At 39.1% G+C, this 16905-nt stretch overlaps 1 protein-coding gene across 1 annotated transcript in view; it reads right to left on the reverse strand.

Annotated features, from left to right (window-relative positions):
• The window catches only part of TLCD3B (TLC domain containing 3B), a 58446-nt gene extending 42467 nt beyond the window's left edge, over positions 1-15979 (reverse strand). Inside the window, exon 1 of the mRNA XM_082261174.1 lies at positions 15647-15979. Within this exon, the coding sequence (XP_082117300.1) occupies positions 15647-15771 (125 nt within the window). The 5' untranslated portion in view covers positions 15772-15979. The remainder of the gene's footprint in view (positions 1-15646) is intronic.
• Positions 15980-16905: the final 926 nt, after the last annotated feature.

Consider the following 16905-nt stretch of genomic DNA (forward strand, 5'->3'; position numbering starts at 1 on the left):
ATAAATAAAACCAGAAATCGATTGGTATGGTGCATTTGCATTGCAGGCTAATACAAGTTAAAATAAAAAAATAATAATAATAAAATTATAAATAAGTAAATAAATACAAATATAGATTGTAAGCTATAACGAGCAGGGCCCTCTGATTTATACTGTATTAAAGTGTATTGTATTTGTACTGTCTACCCTCAAGTTGTAAAGCGCTGCGTAAACTGTCGGCGCTATATAAATACTATATAATAATAATAATATATATTTTCTAGATTGTAAGCTCTAACGAGCAGGGCCCTCTAGTTCCTCCTGTTTTGAATTGTATTGTAACTGTATTGTCTTCCCTCACATTGTAAAGTGCTGCGCAAACTGTTGGCGCTATATAAATCCTGTATAATAATAATAATATATATATATATATATATATATATATATATATATATATATATAATATCATGTAAACCAAAGCAGGAATCAATTGGTGTGGTATTTTTGCATCGTAAGCTAACATAAATATGCTGAACTTTATGAACTGAAATGAACTTTATAAATTATAAATTTTTTAAAAATACCAATAAAAAATTTATAAATCAAAGTAGAAATTGATTAGTATGGTACATTTGCATTGCAGGCTAATACAGACTAAAAAAAAAAAAAAAAAACATTAAAAATAAGTTAACACATACAATTATATATATATATGTAATAAAGCAAAGCAGTAATCAATTGGTGTGGTACTTTTGCATCGTAAGCTAACATAAATATCCTGATGTAAGAACTCATAGCAAACGTGATCCCTTAAAGTGTATATAAACCCTAAAAATGAACTTTTCTTCCATGCTCCCTTTTGGCTTGTTAAATATACTGTTGAAAGTGTATTGTTATACAGTATCTATCTAATAAGTGCATACATGACCCATTGATCCTGCCAGAAATGTAGTGATCTTATTCCTTCCTGTGCTCTCCCGCTGTGTTGCACTCTGAGCCCTGCTCACACCTCGCAGAGTCAAAATACTCAGCAAGCCAAATCCCACCCTTCCCATGGTCACTGCTGTCACATCTGAGCGTTCAATCACCTGCATCTCACACCTAAAGATCAAAAAGCAATGGGAGCTCATTTTGAGGTATAATTGGGTGTTTTTTTGGCCTCACTGACTTCATCACGTTTTTTTTTTTTTTTTTTTCCCAGTCATCTCCATGATAAAAGTCTATGAGCCAAAAACATCTCCTATCTCCTTTCTATGGTATGGAGAAGAGAGGGGGAGGTGTTCTGTAGATCTAAAAGACTCCTTGGCCTACGCTGCTCTCCCATAGATTTTTGGTATGTTTTTTCTTTTTCTCATTTATTGGTTAAACTAAATGGACTTGTGTCTTTTTTTCAACCTGACTATGTAACTATAGATGTAGTACAGGGGGTGAGGGTTGTCACCCTAGGTCAGGAAGTAGGTTATTGGCAGGATCACCAAAAGAAAACGAATGCCACCATCATATCTAAGGACCGGTAAGTGGCAATGTATTACATTTCTGGGTTTAGATACACTCTATCGTATCTAAATGTACCCAAATAAAATTCATGTCCTTTCTTTCCAACAAACAGAGCTTTCTTTTGGTGGTATTTGATCACCTATGCGATTTTTACTTTTTGCGCTATAAACAAAAAAAGAGCGACAATTTTGGGAAAAAAAAAGAATATTTTTTACTTTATGCAATAAAATATATCCAATAAAAAAATGTAAAAAACAAATGTATTCATCAATTTAGGCCAATCTGTATTCTGCTACATATTTTTAGTAAACAAAAATCCCAATAAGTGTATTTTGATTGGTTTGTGCAAACGTTATAGCAATCTGAAAACTATGGGATAGATTTATGGCATTTTTATTTATTTAATTTTTTCTTTTTTACTAGTAATGACAGCGTCAGCAATTTTTAACGGGACTGCGACATTGCGGCGGACACTAAGTGACACCTTTTGGGGACCAGTGACACTAATATAGTGATCAGTCCTAAAAGTAAATGCACTGTTACTGTACTAATGACACTGACAGGGAAGGGGTTAACACCGGGGGGCAATTAAAGGGTAAGGTGTGCTCCTAGGGAGTGCTTTCTAACTGTGTGGGGGATTGCATAACTGGAGGAAGACAGAGATTTGTGTTTCTGCTAAGCTGAAACACAAGATTTCCATCTTCTTCTCTGATGTTCTGACTCTGCCCCGAACGATCGGCGGGTCCTGGCGGCAGGGTCGCTGATAGGGGGGAGCACCAGTCCTCCTGTAGGGGGTCTGGGCACACAGGGGGGCCCCAACAGCACATGAAATCAGTGCAGTTGGGCAGAAGGGCAATTACAGAAGGAAACCCTGTGCGGCTCTCTGCAGCAGCTTAAAGCCATTTTTTCCTCCTCCTGACAGCTTTCAGCTGCTGCCGTGAGAGACACAGACAAAGGGGATCATTCCTGTAGTTGCTTCTCCGACACCAAATCCCCCTCCTTGTTATGCCTGTTTCTGATCCCCCTATGTACCCCCTTTTCACTGTGCCACCCCTGCAGCGCTGCAGGCTCCCCTGTCCTGTAAAAAAATAAATTGTAAAAAAATAATAATTAAACATTGTAATAAATAATTTTGAAAAATTGTAAAATAAATAAATTGTAAAAATGTTTAACATGAAAAAAAATTGTAAAAAAAAAGGATAATTAAACATTAATAAATAATTAAAAAAATTGTAAACGAAAATATCAGACAAAGTCCCCGTTCACACTAGGGCGACCTGTGAGGCGACCTGGTCGCCTCACAGGTCGCCGTAGGTCGCCTCCCATAGGGAAGCTGCGGACCCGTTCTAATAGGAGCGACACAAGTCGCTCCGACTTAGAAAAAGGGTCCGGAGCTTCTTTGGGGCGACCAGGAGGCGACCGCCATAGACTTCAATGTTATGAAGTCCGTGGCGGCCGCTCCGAGGTCGCGGCGCGCTGCTTGCACCGCGACCTCGGAGGTCGCGGTGCAAAGTAGCGTCGCCCCTATGTGAACGGGGCCAAAAACCACATCGCACAGAACAGTGAAAACATCAGGTGAATGGAAACGTCCATCAGGTGCACAGGCTGCGGTGATCTCTTCAAACACCATAGGATACAAAATCAAGCAAAAGGACACCCGGCAACTCTGTAACTCTTCCAATTCTTTATTGTCACGCCTCAGTGAGTAAAAAGACAAGGTGGCTAACGCGTTTCGGCGATGAGCCTTGATCACAGCACCAATGTGATCAAGGCTCACCGCCGAAACGCATTAGCGACCTTGTCTTTTTACTCACTGAGGCCTGACAATGTAAAATAAAATAATTGTAAAAATGTTTTACATTTAAAAAAAAAATGTATACATTTTGTTTTTTAAAATGTAAAAAACTTTTATAAAAGAGCTAATTCACACAGGTTGTCTGTTATGTTTGTGTCTGCTAATAATTATTTTATTGTATTTTTAGTGAAAATATTGTCTAAATAAATTCAGGAGGGCCCTGTACAGCCTGCCTGGCATTTCTACCAGCAGCTCTGCCTGGTGCGCCCCAGACCCTGGGCACGAGCCGACGTACAGTTACGCCAGTTCGCGCAGGAGGGCCGCCCTGCCGCAGTATATCTGCGTGGGGCGCTCATTCAGTGGTTAAACATTCGAAACAAATCTGCTTTTGCGCTTCCTCTCTCTATATTGCGCACTCAGGAAAGCACATGTCAGCAATTTACCTGACTATAAAAGAAGACACAAATACAAATGTGACCAGCTAGAATTAACAAAATGTGCCGAGCAAAGCAACAAGTAATAACCAATATGGTATACGGGAGAGGTAGCAAAGGAAGTATATATATTGGTATTTATAATAGAGAACCGGCTCAGAGATCGCAGCATATAAAGTTGCATATTAAGCTTATTTGTGCTGTAATCCCCCTGCTCAGTGTGCACTACAGCCTATTAAATATGACCTTCAGACTTGCACAGTTGTAGCGGCTCCTCTCCAGGGCTGAAATGACTTACTCTGATTTCACTGCACACTGTGGGCTTCTCACAATGTGCATCAGAAACTGCAGCAAGTCAGACAGAGCTCCGCCTCATTTCCTGGCTGGAGGACGTCCAGCATCGTCTAACTTATTGATGTCCAACCTTTTGGAGTGTACAGAAATTTTCTCGGACCACTTATAAAATATATACTATTAGTTAAGGTATATAAATAATAAAACGCCGCTGCGCCCTTCCCGTGCTCCTGCGCCCCCCCCCCCCCAGCACTAATTGAACACAACTAGTGGATAATCACCTCTGAGGCTGCCTCTGGCCGTGCCCCCGACTCGACTTCCTTCCTCCCCAGCAAACAGCAAAAAAAAAAAAATTGTCAGGGGCAGTGGGCCGCATTGCCTGCGGTTCTGGGCCGCATGCGGCCCCTGGGCCGCAGGTTGGACATGCCTGATCTAACTGCTTCCTCTCCAGCCTGACTTTCTCTGGCCCGCCCCTTTCATTTATTAGATTTCAGACCAATCATGGAGGCTCAGCATCAAATGTGGGCGTTATCTAGGGTGGTCTGCATGCAAATACAGCCTGCCTAGGAAAGTCCATTTCTCCACATTAACACCCACCCATCAAGGCATTTTGAAATCTGCATAACTCCTCCCAAGAGCCAGCCCACTTTTTAGAGTGCAGTGCAGGGAAATTTCCCAAACATGACACCAACAGCAAAAGTATCTTACAGTATCTAACCAATAATAACAGTAAAAAAAATAACCTAGATAACCAATAATACCAATAAAAAATAACTTAGAAACAATAACCTAGATAAGCAATAATACAAGTAAAAAATAACCTAGATAAGCAATAATAACAATAAAAAATAATCTAGAAACAAAAACCTAGATAAGCAATATTACCAAATAAAAATAACCTATAAACAATAACCTAGATAAGCAATAATAACAATAAAAAATAACCTAGATAAGCAATAATACCAATAAAAAATCTAGAAACAATAACCTAGATAAGAAATAATACCAATAAAAAAATCTAGAAACAATAACCTAGATAAGAAATAATACCAATAAAAAAACCTAGAAACAATAATCTAGATAAGCAATAATAACAATAAAAAATTACCTGGATAAGCAATAATAACAACAAAAAAATATTCTAGAAACGATAACCTAGATAAGCAATAATACCAAATAAAAAGAACCTAGAAACAATAACCTAGATAAGCAATAATAACAATAGAAAATAACCTGGATAACCAAAAATACCAATAAAAAATAACCTAGAAACAATAACCCAGATAAGCAATAATAACAATAAAAAAAAAACCTAGATAAGTATCAATACCAATAAAAAAATAACCTAGAAACAATAACCTAGATAAGCAATAATACCAAATAAAAATAACCTAGAAACAATAACCTAGATAAGCAATAATAACAATAGAAAATAACCTGGATAACCAAAAATACCAATAAAAAATAACCTAGAAACAATAACCTAGATAAGCAATAATAACAATAAAAAAAAAACCTAGATAGGTATCAATACCAATAAAAAAATAACCTAGAAACAATAACCTAGATAAGCAATAATAACAATAAAAAAAAAACCTAGATAGGTATCAATACCAATAAAAAAATAACCTAGAAACAATAACCTAGATAAGCAATAATACCAAATAAAAATAACCTAGAAACAATAACCTAGATAAGCAATAATAACAATAAAAAATAACCTAGATAAGCAATAATAACAATAAAAAATAACCTAGATAAGCAATAATAACAATAAAAAATAACCTAGATAAGCAATAATAACAATAAAAAATAACCTAGATAAGCAATAATAACAATAAAAAATAACCTAGAAACAATAACCTAGATAAGCAATAATACCAAATAAAAATAACCTGGATAAGCAATAATAACAATAAAAAAATAACCTAGATAAGCAATTACAACAATAAAAAATAACCTATATAACCAATAATAGCAATTTAAAAAAACCTAGCTGACCAATAAAAAAATAAAAATCTATATATGTATATAACTAATACTTCCTCATTATTTAAAACAAAAAAAAAAAAGGATGGAGCTATACATACGATTTACTATTTTTTACATTTTTTTTCGGCCATTAAAGGTATCAGTTCTCCCTTCATGCAGTTATGTTCCAACATGAGTTTGCACAAGTTAAAACATTTTTTTTTTTTTAAAAATCACATTTTAATTTTCGACATCTCTTAGCTGGTGTGTGTTTGAATGGCAGAAGGTACATGTCATAGCAATGCACAATTCTCAGTCAAGTCACCAAACTTGTACTATGGTGCCTGTAAATGTGTATTTAAAGACACAGGGAGTGGATATTCTAAAAGCAAAAATGTTGTTCACTTTGCATGGGAATTTCCCCAGAGCTTTGTGAATGCGATGAATCTCTGCTTACTTTCATCATCCATTTACATGCAAGCAAAAAGCTGATTTTTCTTTTTTAATTAATTTTTTATTGGATATTATTTGCGAAGTGAACTTTTACCACATTCACTAAACTTTTATAAAAAAATATTTTTCCAAAGTCCAACTTTGCTTCCAAATTGAACAGCCTATTTGCCTTTAGTAAATTAACCCCACAGTGCTCTTAGCACCCTTTGGACAATACACACACAACACTGCAGCAAATTCAACTTGACATAAACAAGGTATGTATATATTATATAAAAACACACATAATATACAAAAATATGTATGCAGTATATAGATACCATATCTCAGACCCCTATGCACAGTGTAAAACTGAATATTAGTTACTGACCCTCATACACATTGTATACCTCTCTATATATATCAGTCACTGATCCCTATACACAGTGTATACCTGTCTGTATATATCCCTGCCCCCTATACACAGTCTATACCTATCTGTACACATTGGTCACTGACCCCTATACATGGAATTTACCTGACCCCTAAACAAAGCGTATACCTGTCTGTATATTCCAGTCAATGACCCCTATACACATCATGTACCTGTCTCCATAAATTGGTCACTGACCCCTATATGCATCACAAATCTGTCTATATATATTGATCACTGACTCCAATACATGGTGTATACCTGTCTGTATATATATCGGACACTGACCTTTATACACAGTATATACCTGTCTGTATATAATTGGACACTGACCCCTATACACAGTATATACCTGTCTGTATATATATCGGACACTGACCCCTATACGCAGTATATACCTGTCTGTATATTATCAGACACTGACCCCTATAAACAGTATATACCTGTCTGTATATTATCAGACACTGACCCCTATACACAGTATATACCTGTCTGTATATTATCAGACACTGACCCTATACACAGTATATACCTGTCTGTATATAATTGGACACTGACCCCTATACACAGTATACAGTATATCTGTCTGTATATATACCCGACACTGACCCTTATACATAGTATATACTTGTCTGTATATATAATCAGACACTGACCCCTATACACAGTATATACCTGTCTGTATATAATCGGACACTGACCCCTATACACAGTATACAGTATATTTGTCTGTATATATCCGACACTGACCCCTATACACAGTATACAGTATATTTGTCTGTATATATCCGACACTGACCCCTATACACAGTATATACCTGTCTGTATATATAATCAGACACTGACCCCTATACACAGTATATACCTGTCTGTATATATAACCAGACACTGACCCCTATACACAGTATATACCTGTTTATATATACTCAGACACTGACCCCTATACACGGTATGTATATATCAATTACTGACCCCCTATACACAGCACATATCAGTCTGTAAAAAATTGATCACTGACCCCTATACACGGTGTATACCTGTCTGCATGGATCCATCATAGACCCCTCTACACAGCATTTACTGTACCTGTCAAAATCTGTCACTGACCCCTATACACAGCATATACTGTACCTGCCTGTCAAAATCTGTCACTGACCCCTATACACAGCATATACTGTACCTGCCTGTCAAAATCTGTCACTGACCCCTATACACAGTATATACTGTACCTGCCTGTCAAAATCTGTCACTGACCCCTATACACAGCATATACTGTACCTGCCTGTCAAAATCTGTCACTGACCCCTATACACAGCATATACTGTACCTGCCTGTCAAAATCTGTCACTGACCCCTATACACAGCATATACTGTACCTGTCTGTCAAAATATGTCACCGACCCCTATACACAGCATATACTGTACCTGTCTGTCAAAATATGTCACCGACCCCTATACACAGCGTATACTGTACCTGTCTGTCAAAATATGTCTCCGACCCCTATACACAGCGTATACTGTACCTGCCTGTCAAAATCTGTCACCGACCCCTATACACATTGTTGTGTACACAATTTTCCACATTTTGTCATGTTACAACCAAAAACGTAAATGTATTTTATTGGGATTTTATGTGATAGACCGACACAAAGTGGCACATAATTGTGAAGTGGAAGGAAAATGATAAATGGTTTTCAAATTTTTTTACAAGTAAATCTGTGAAAAGTGTGGGGTGCATTTGTATTCACCCCCCTGAGTCAATACTTTGTAGAACCGCCTTTCCCTGCAATTACAGCTGCAAGTCTTTTTGGGGATGTCTCTACCAGCTTTGCACATCTAGAAAGGGACCTTTTTGCCCATTCTTCTTTGCAAAATAGCTCAAGCTCTGTCAGATTGGATGGAGAGCTTCTGTGAACAGCAACTTTCAAATCTTGCAACAGATTCTTAATTGAATTTAGGTCTGGACTTTGACTGGGCCATTCTTACATGAATATGTTTTGATCAGAACCATTCCAATGTAGCTCTGGCTGGATGTTTCAGGTCGTTGTCCTGCTGGAAGGTGAACCTCCGCCCCAGTCTCAAGTCTTTTGCAGACTCTAACAGGTTTTCTTCTAAGATTGTCCTGTATTTGGCTCCATCCATCTTCCCATCAACTCTGACCAGCTTCCCTGTCCCTGTTGAAGAAAAGCATCCCCACAACATGATACTGCCACCACCATGTTTCACAGTGGGGATGGTGTGTTCAGAATGACGTGCAGTGTTAGTTTTCTCCCACACATAGCATTTTGCTTTTAGGCCAAAAAGTTCTATTTTGGTCTCATCTGACCAGAGCACCTTCTTCCACATGTTTGCTGTGTCCCCCACATGGCTTCTCCCAAACTGCAAACAGGACTTCTTATGGCTTTCTTTCACCAATGGCTTTCTTCTTGCCACTCTTCCATAAAGGTCAGATTTGTGGAGTGCATGACTAATAGTTGTCCTGTGGACAGATTCTCCCACCTGAGCTGTGGATCTCTATGGCTCCTCCGGAGTTACCATGGGCCTCTTGGCTTTCTCTGATGAATGCTCTCCTTGCCCGGCCTGTCAGTTTAGGTGGACGGCCATGTCTTAGTAGGGTTGCAGTTGTGCCATACTCTTTCCATTTTCCGATGATGGATTGAACATTGCTCCGTGAGATGTTTAAAGCTCTGGATATTTTTTGTAACCTAAACGTCTCCACAACTTTATCCTTGACTTGTCTGGTGTGTTCATAAATCATAGAAAAAAGGGTGACCACACTCCGATATAGTTGAAATAAAAAAATTGGAGTATATTTATTCTTCATCATACATCAATACAAGACTGGTAAGACATGGAACAGGTAATAGGTTGACGCATTTCACGACAAAACCAGTCGCTTACTCATAACCATTTTAGTATGGTTATGAGTAAGGGGCTGGTTTTGTTGCAAAACGCGTCAACCTATTACCTGTCCCATGTCTTACCAGTCTTGTATTGATGTATGATGAAGAATAAATATACTCAATTTGTTTGATTTCAACTGTATCGGAGTGTGGTCACCCTTTTTTCTATGATTTATGAACTGTCTGGATGGCGGATCCGACCTGCACCTGAGTTATATCTCACCTGAGCGGTCCATCTGTGTTGGATTCCTGCATTGTCTGGTTTGTTCACTGACCTTCATGATGTTGTTTTTTTCACTAATGTTCTCTAACAAACCTCTGAGGGCTTCACAGAACAGCTGTATTTCTACTGAGATTAAATTACACACAGGTGGACTCTATTTACTAATTAGGTGACTTCTGAAGGCAATTGGTTCCACTAGATTTTAGTTAGGGATATCAGAGTAAAGGGGGGTGAATACAAATGTGCGCCACACTTTTCAAATATAAATTTCAAAAAAATATTGAAAAAAATGTATCAGTTTCCTTCCACTTCACAATTATGTGCCACTTTGTGTTGGTCTATCACATCAAATCCCAATAAAATACATTTACGTTTTTGGCTGTAACCAGGGGAGGATTGGGCCAGGGAGCAGGGGGCAGGGGGGCTCTGATGCCCCATAAAAAGGCTGCACCGCTTCTGCCACAGACATGCCTAAAGTATTCCTGGTGAAGAGCAGTAAAAAGTCCCTGCCGCTGACCCAATGAGTGTGGGTTGAAGACAAGGACAAAGCGCAGCCCCCCCCCAGCATGGATGGTGTTAACTGTGTCTGAGCAGAGGCCGGTTCCATGCCCCACTGGAGACTCTTCTGCTCCAGCCAGCCCCAACCAAACTGTCCTAGCTCCCCCAAACCTCCCCCTGCTGGTCAGGTCAGGAACTTTGGTTCAGAGAGTATCTGGAGCAGGGTTTCAGTCTATAATGGGAGTCAGAAGGAGGAATGGGATAGTGGGAGGGGGGGGGGGGGGATAGGGAAATTAGAGGGGGGATGAGAAGCTGGACCATGGGCCTCTGATTTGTACTTGCCCCCTGGGCCGAAAGTTGCCAGTCTGCCCCTGGCTGTAACATGACAAAATTTGGAAAATTTCAAGGGGTATGAATACTTTTTCAAGGCACGGTATCTGTCTGTATACTGTATATTGATCACTGGCCCCTATACACAGTGTATACTTGTCTGTATATATCGATCGCTGACCCTTATACACATTGTATTCCTGTCTGTATATAATTGGACACTGACTCCTATACACAGCATATATCTGTCTGCATATAATTGGACACTGACTCCTATACACAGCATATATCTGTCTGCATATAATTGGACACTGACTCCTATACACAGCATATATCTGTCTGTATACATGGATCATTAACTCCAATACATGGTGTGGACTCTACAGCCAGAGGAACTATCACTGAAAATACTTTGTATCCCCAACATAGTGCAGCTGATACATGGTGACCTGATGTTGCTACATTGTATTTGTTGACACACTATATATGTGGAATACATGTCCTGTGCTATGGAGTTCAGGTATTGTATTCCCAGTGTAGTAAAGATGGCAGACACTGCATTGATGTCAGTATACATACAATGTGCCCCAAATACAATGCTGCTGGTACATGAAATACACCTAGAAAATGATGATACCTTCTATATCCTCTATAAGGAAAATAATACATTGTATCCCCAATATACTGAGAAATATCACCAACATCATGAGAAATATAGATAGTATTCCCAATATACTGAGAAACATACATTGTATCACGCATATTCTGAGACGTTTGGATTGTATTGCCAATATATTAAGAAATATACATCGTATCCCCCAATATCACCCAATATACTGTGAAATATACATTGTGTCCCCAATATAGTGACAAATATACCTTGTATCACCAATATCCTGAGAAGTTTAGATTGTATTCCCAATATACTAAGAAATATACATTGTGTCCCCAATATATAGAGAAATATATCTTGTATCCAAAATATACTGAAAAATATCACCAACATCATGAAAAATATAGATAGCATTCCCAATATACTGAGAAATATACATTGTATCACAACTATCCTGAGACCTTTGTATTCCCGATATATTAAGAAATATATCTTGTATCCCCAAATATAGTGAGTAATATACATTATTTCCCCAATATATTCTGAGAAATATACATTGTATCCCCAAAAAAGTGAGAAATATACATTGTATCCCAAAAATATTGATAAAGATTGTATCCCAAATATAATGGGAAATATACAGTACATTTTATTCCCAGTGCTGGTCCCAGGGTCATGCAATGATACATTGTATCCTGTAAAGTTGTCATGCTGATTATCTGTATCCTCTGTAGAGTGAGTGTACAGTGTGCGCTGTTCTAGTTATAGGGTGTCATAATGCCTTTACAAAGTACCCTCTATATAGCGAGAGTTATACACTGATATTATGATTTGGGGTACCCCCAGTATAGTGAGAATACTTTGTTTCCACCCTATGGTATACAAAGCTTTACATTATATAATGTGAAACTTATCCCAGGTGCAGTGATACAATGTATACTCTGTATAGTGACAGTGGTAGTGTGTGATCTAGTTATGGGAACACATGGTCTGTACAATGTACACTCTGTATAGTGAAAGTCTTCCACTCTATTCTCCTGTGTTAAAATCCTGGCACAGTGTACCCCCATCACAGTGATAATACATTGTATCCTCTCTGTAGAGATAAATACACATTGTAGACTCTGTATAAAGCCACAGATACATAGTGACATAGCTACATTCTGTCATGTGTATAGTGATGGTCCAATGCATTTTGTTATAGAGATAAGGATGCAGTGATAAAAATCCTGGTGCAGTGATCACTGTGCATAGTGATCCTGGTAGAGTGTGCCCTGTGTATAGTGATCCTGGTACAGTGTGCCCTCTGTATAGTGATCCTGGTACAGTGTGCCCTGTGTATAGTGATCCTGGAGCAGTGTCACCTCTGTATAGTGATCCTGGTACAGTGTGCCCTGTGTATAGTGATCCTGGAGCAGTGTCACCTCTGTATAGTGATCCTGGTACAGTGTGCCCTGAATATAGTGATCCTGGAGCAGTGTCACCTCTGTATAGTGATCCTGGTACAGTGTGCCCTGTGTATAGTGATCCTGGAGCAGTGTCACCTCTGTATAGTGATCCTGGTACAGTGTGCCCTGTGTATAGTGATGCTGTTGCAGTGTGCCCTCTGTATAGTGATCCTGGTACAGTGTGCCCTGTGTATAGTGATGCTGTTGCAGTGTGCCCTCTGTATAGTAATCCTGGTACAGTGTGCCCTGTGTATAGTGATCCTGTTGCAGTGTGCCCTCTGTATAGTAATCCTGGTACAGTGTGCCCTGTGTATGGTGATCCTATTGCATTGTGCCCTCTGTATAGTAATCCTGGTACAGTGTGCCCTGTGTATATGATACTAGTAGGTGTGTGCCCTGTGCATAGTGATCCTGATGCAGTGTGCTCTCTGTATAGTTATCAGGTGCAATGTGCCCTCTGTATAGTGATCCTGGTACAGTGTGCCCTGTGTATAGTGATCCTGTTGCAGTGTGCCCTCTGTATAGTGATCCTGGCACAGTGTGCCCTGTGTATAGTGATCCTGTTGCAGTGTGCCCCCTGTATAGTGATCCTGGTACAGTGTACCCTGTGTATAGTGATCCTGTTGTAGTGTGCCCTCTGTATAGTAATCCTGGTACAGTGTGCCCTGTGTATATGATACTAGTAGGTGTGTGCCCTGAGTATAGTGATCCTGATGCAGTGTGCTCTCTGTATAGTAATCCTGGTACAGTGTGCCCTGTGTATATGATACTAGTAGGTGTGGGCCCTGAGTATAGTGATCCTGATGCAGTGTGCCCTCTGTATAGTTATCAGGTGCAGTGAGCCCTGTGTATAGTGATGCTGGTGCACTTTGCCCTCTGTATGGTGATCAGTTTCTATATAAATACATACTATAGTATAGTGATGACGCAGTGTGTATAGTATATATATATATATACATATTTAAGTCCAGTGTGTTGTTTCCTGTGTATAGTGATCTCAGCATAGTAAAGTATATGGTGATGATGGCCCAGTATAGTGATTCCTCCACCACACATGGTGTAGTATAGCATATATAGTGTGTAGTAATGATATTGCTTTATAGCGTATATAGTGTGTAGTGATGATGGTGTAGTTTAGAGTACATAGTGTATAGTGATGATATTGCTGTATAGTGTATATAGTGTGTAGTGAGGATGGTGTAGTGTATACATATGTAGTATAGTAAGGTGATCCCCAGTATATTGGTGATGTCAGCATGCCATGTGCTGAGTATAGTGATCCTGGTGCATTATAGTGTATATATATATATATATATATACACACAAATATATATATATATATGTATATATATATATATATATATATATATATATATATATATATATATATATATAGTGATGATGGCCCAGTATAATGTCAGTGTGCAGGGTACAGTAATAATGGTGCAGAAGTATATAATATACAGTGTACTCCCTGAATATCAGTGATGAATCGCAGTGTGCTGCGTATAGTGAAGATGGTGCAGTGTAATATATATGGTATATATTAATTCCTCCATATGATGTCAGTGTGCTGTGTATATGGTGATGATGGTGTAGTATAATGTATTTATTGTAGAGTATAGTGTATATAGTCCCCCCCCCCCCACCTGTGTTGAGTATAGTGATTATAGTGCAGGATGATGTATATGTTCCTCCCTGCCCTGGTGATAATGATGCTGAATAGATAGTGTATAGATACTGCCTTCCATGCTGTGTATAGTGATGATGGTGCAGTGTAATGTATATATTGTATAGTATATATAATGTACATATAGTGTCCCCTGTGCTGTGTATAGTGATGATGGTGCAGTGTAATGTATATATTGTATAGTATATATAGTGATGATGGTGTGGTATATATATATATATATATATATATATATATATATATATATATATATATATATATAGTGTATAGATATGCCCCCTCCCTGTGCTGTGTACAGTGATGGTGCAATGCAATGTATATATTGTATAGTATATATATATATATATATATATATATATATATATATATATATATAGAAAGATATGCCCCCTCCCTGTGCTGTGTATAGTGATGATGGTGCAGTGTAATGTATATATTGTATAGTATACATAGTGATGATGGTGTGGTATATATATATATATATATATATATATATATATATATATATATATATATATAGTGTATAGATATGCCCCCTCCCTGTGCTGTGTATAGTGATGATGGTGCAGTAAAATATATACATTGTATAGTATATATAGTGATGATGGTGTGGTATATATATATATATATACATAGTGTATAGATATGCCCCCTCCCTGTGCTGTGTATAGTGATGATGGTGCAGTAAAATGTATACATTGTATAGTATATATAGTGATGATGGTGTGGTATATATATATATATATATATATATATATAGTGTATAGATATGCCCCCTCCCTGTGCTGTGTACAGTGATGGTGCAATGCAATGTATATATATATAGTGTATAGATATGCCCCCTCCCTGTGCTGTGTATAGTGATGATGGTGCAGTGTAATGTATATATTGTATAGTATATATAGTGATGATGGTGCGGTATATATAGTGTATAGATATGATGCCCCCCTGTATAGTGATGATGGTGCAATGCAATGTATATATTGTATAGTATATATATATATATAGTGTATAGATATGCCCCCTCCCTGTGCTGTGCGGCATGCGGCGGTGCTGATGCTGATGTTGCGGCGGTCGGGGGGGATGGAGGAGGAGGTTGCGGGTACCTGGCGGCCACGATGTCGGCGTTGGGTTGGTCTCCCCGGAAGGTAGGTATCCCCCGGAGCCCGGCCCTGGCCAGCAGGAAGAGACCTGGGAAGAAGAGGCTGCCAGCCGCCAGGACCAGGACCATGGCGGCACCGGGAGGAGGAGGAGGAGAAGGAGGAGGAGGAGGAGGGGGCACTAGGCACCGGGCACACAGACAATGGGGGCAGAGGAGTCCGCTACACTCATCTACAAAGAGGGGAGAGCCGGGGAGGGAGGAGGAGGAGGGGAGGAGGAGGATGAGCTGTGATGGTCCCCGCACTGAGTGAGGAGGATGGCTGGATGATGAGCAGTGACACGGGGACAGCCGGGAGGAGGAGGAGGAGGAGGAGGAGGGGGGGGGGGATCACTGAGATACCACCGCCTGTCCTAATCCAGCCTGACATGGCTCTTCTCTAATCCCCCCATCACTGGGGGAGGGGACCATAGACAGGTGACTCTACACCCAACATTGTATATACATCACCCAACATTGTATATATATCACCCAACACTGCACACCCAACATTGTATATACACCACCCAACACTGCACACCCAACATTGTATATACATCACCCAACATTGTATATATATCACCCAACACTGCACACCCAACATTGTATATACACCACCCAACACTGCACACCCAACATTGTATATACACCACCCAACACTGCACACCCAACATTGTATATACATCACCCAACATTGTATATACATTACCCAACATTGTATATACATCACCCAACACTGCACACCCAACATTGTATATACACCACCCAACACTGCACACCCAACATTGTATATACACCACCCAACACTGCACACCCAACATTGTATATACATCACCCAACATTGTATATACATCACCCAACATTGTATATACATCACCCAACACTGCACACCCAACATTGTATATACATCACCCAACATTGTATATACATCACCCAACACTGTACACTTAACATTGTATATATACATCACCCAACACTGCACACCCAACATTGTATATACACCACCCAACATTGTATATACACCACCCAACATTGTATATACACCACCCAACACTGCACACCCAACATTGTATATACACCACCCAACACTGCACACCCAACATTGTATATACGCCACCCAACACTGCACACCCAACATTGTATATACGCCACCCAACACTGTACACCCAACATTGTATATACGCCACCCAACACTGTACACTTAACATTGTATATATACATCACCCA

Source organism: Pelophylax lessonae (assembly GCF_965119305.1).
Source record: "Pelophylax lessonae genome assembly, chromosome: 6".
Classification (NCBI taxonomy): Eukaryota; Metazoa; Chordata; class Amphibia; order Anura; family Ranidae; genus Pelophylax; species Pelophylax lessonae.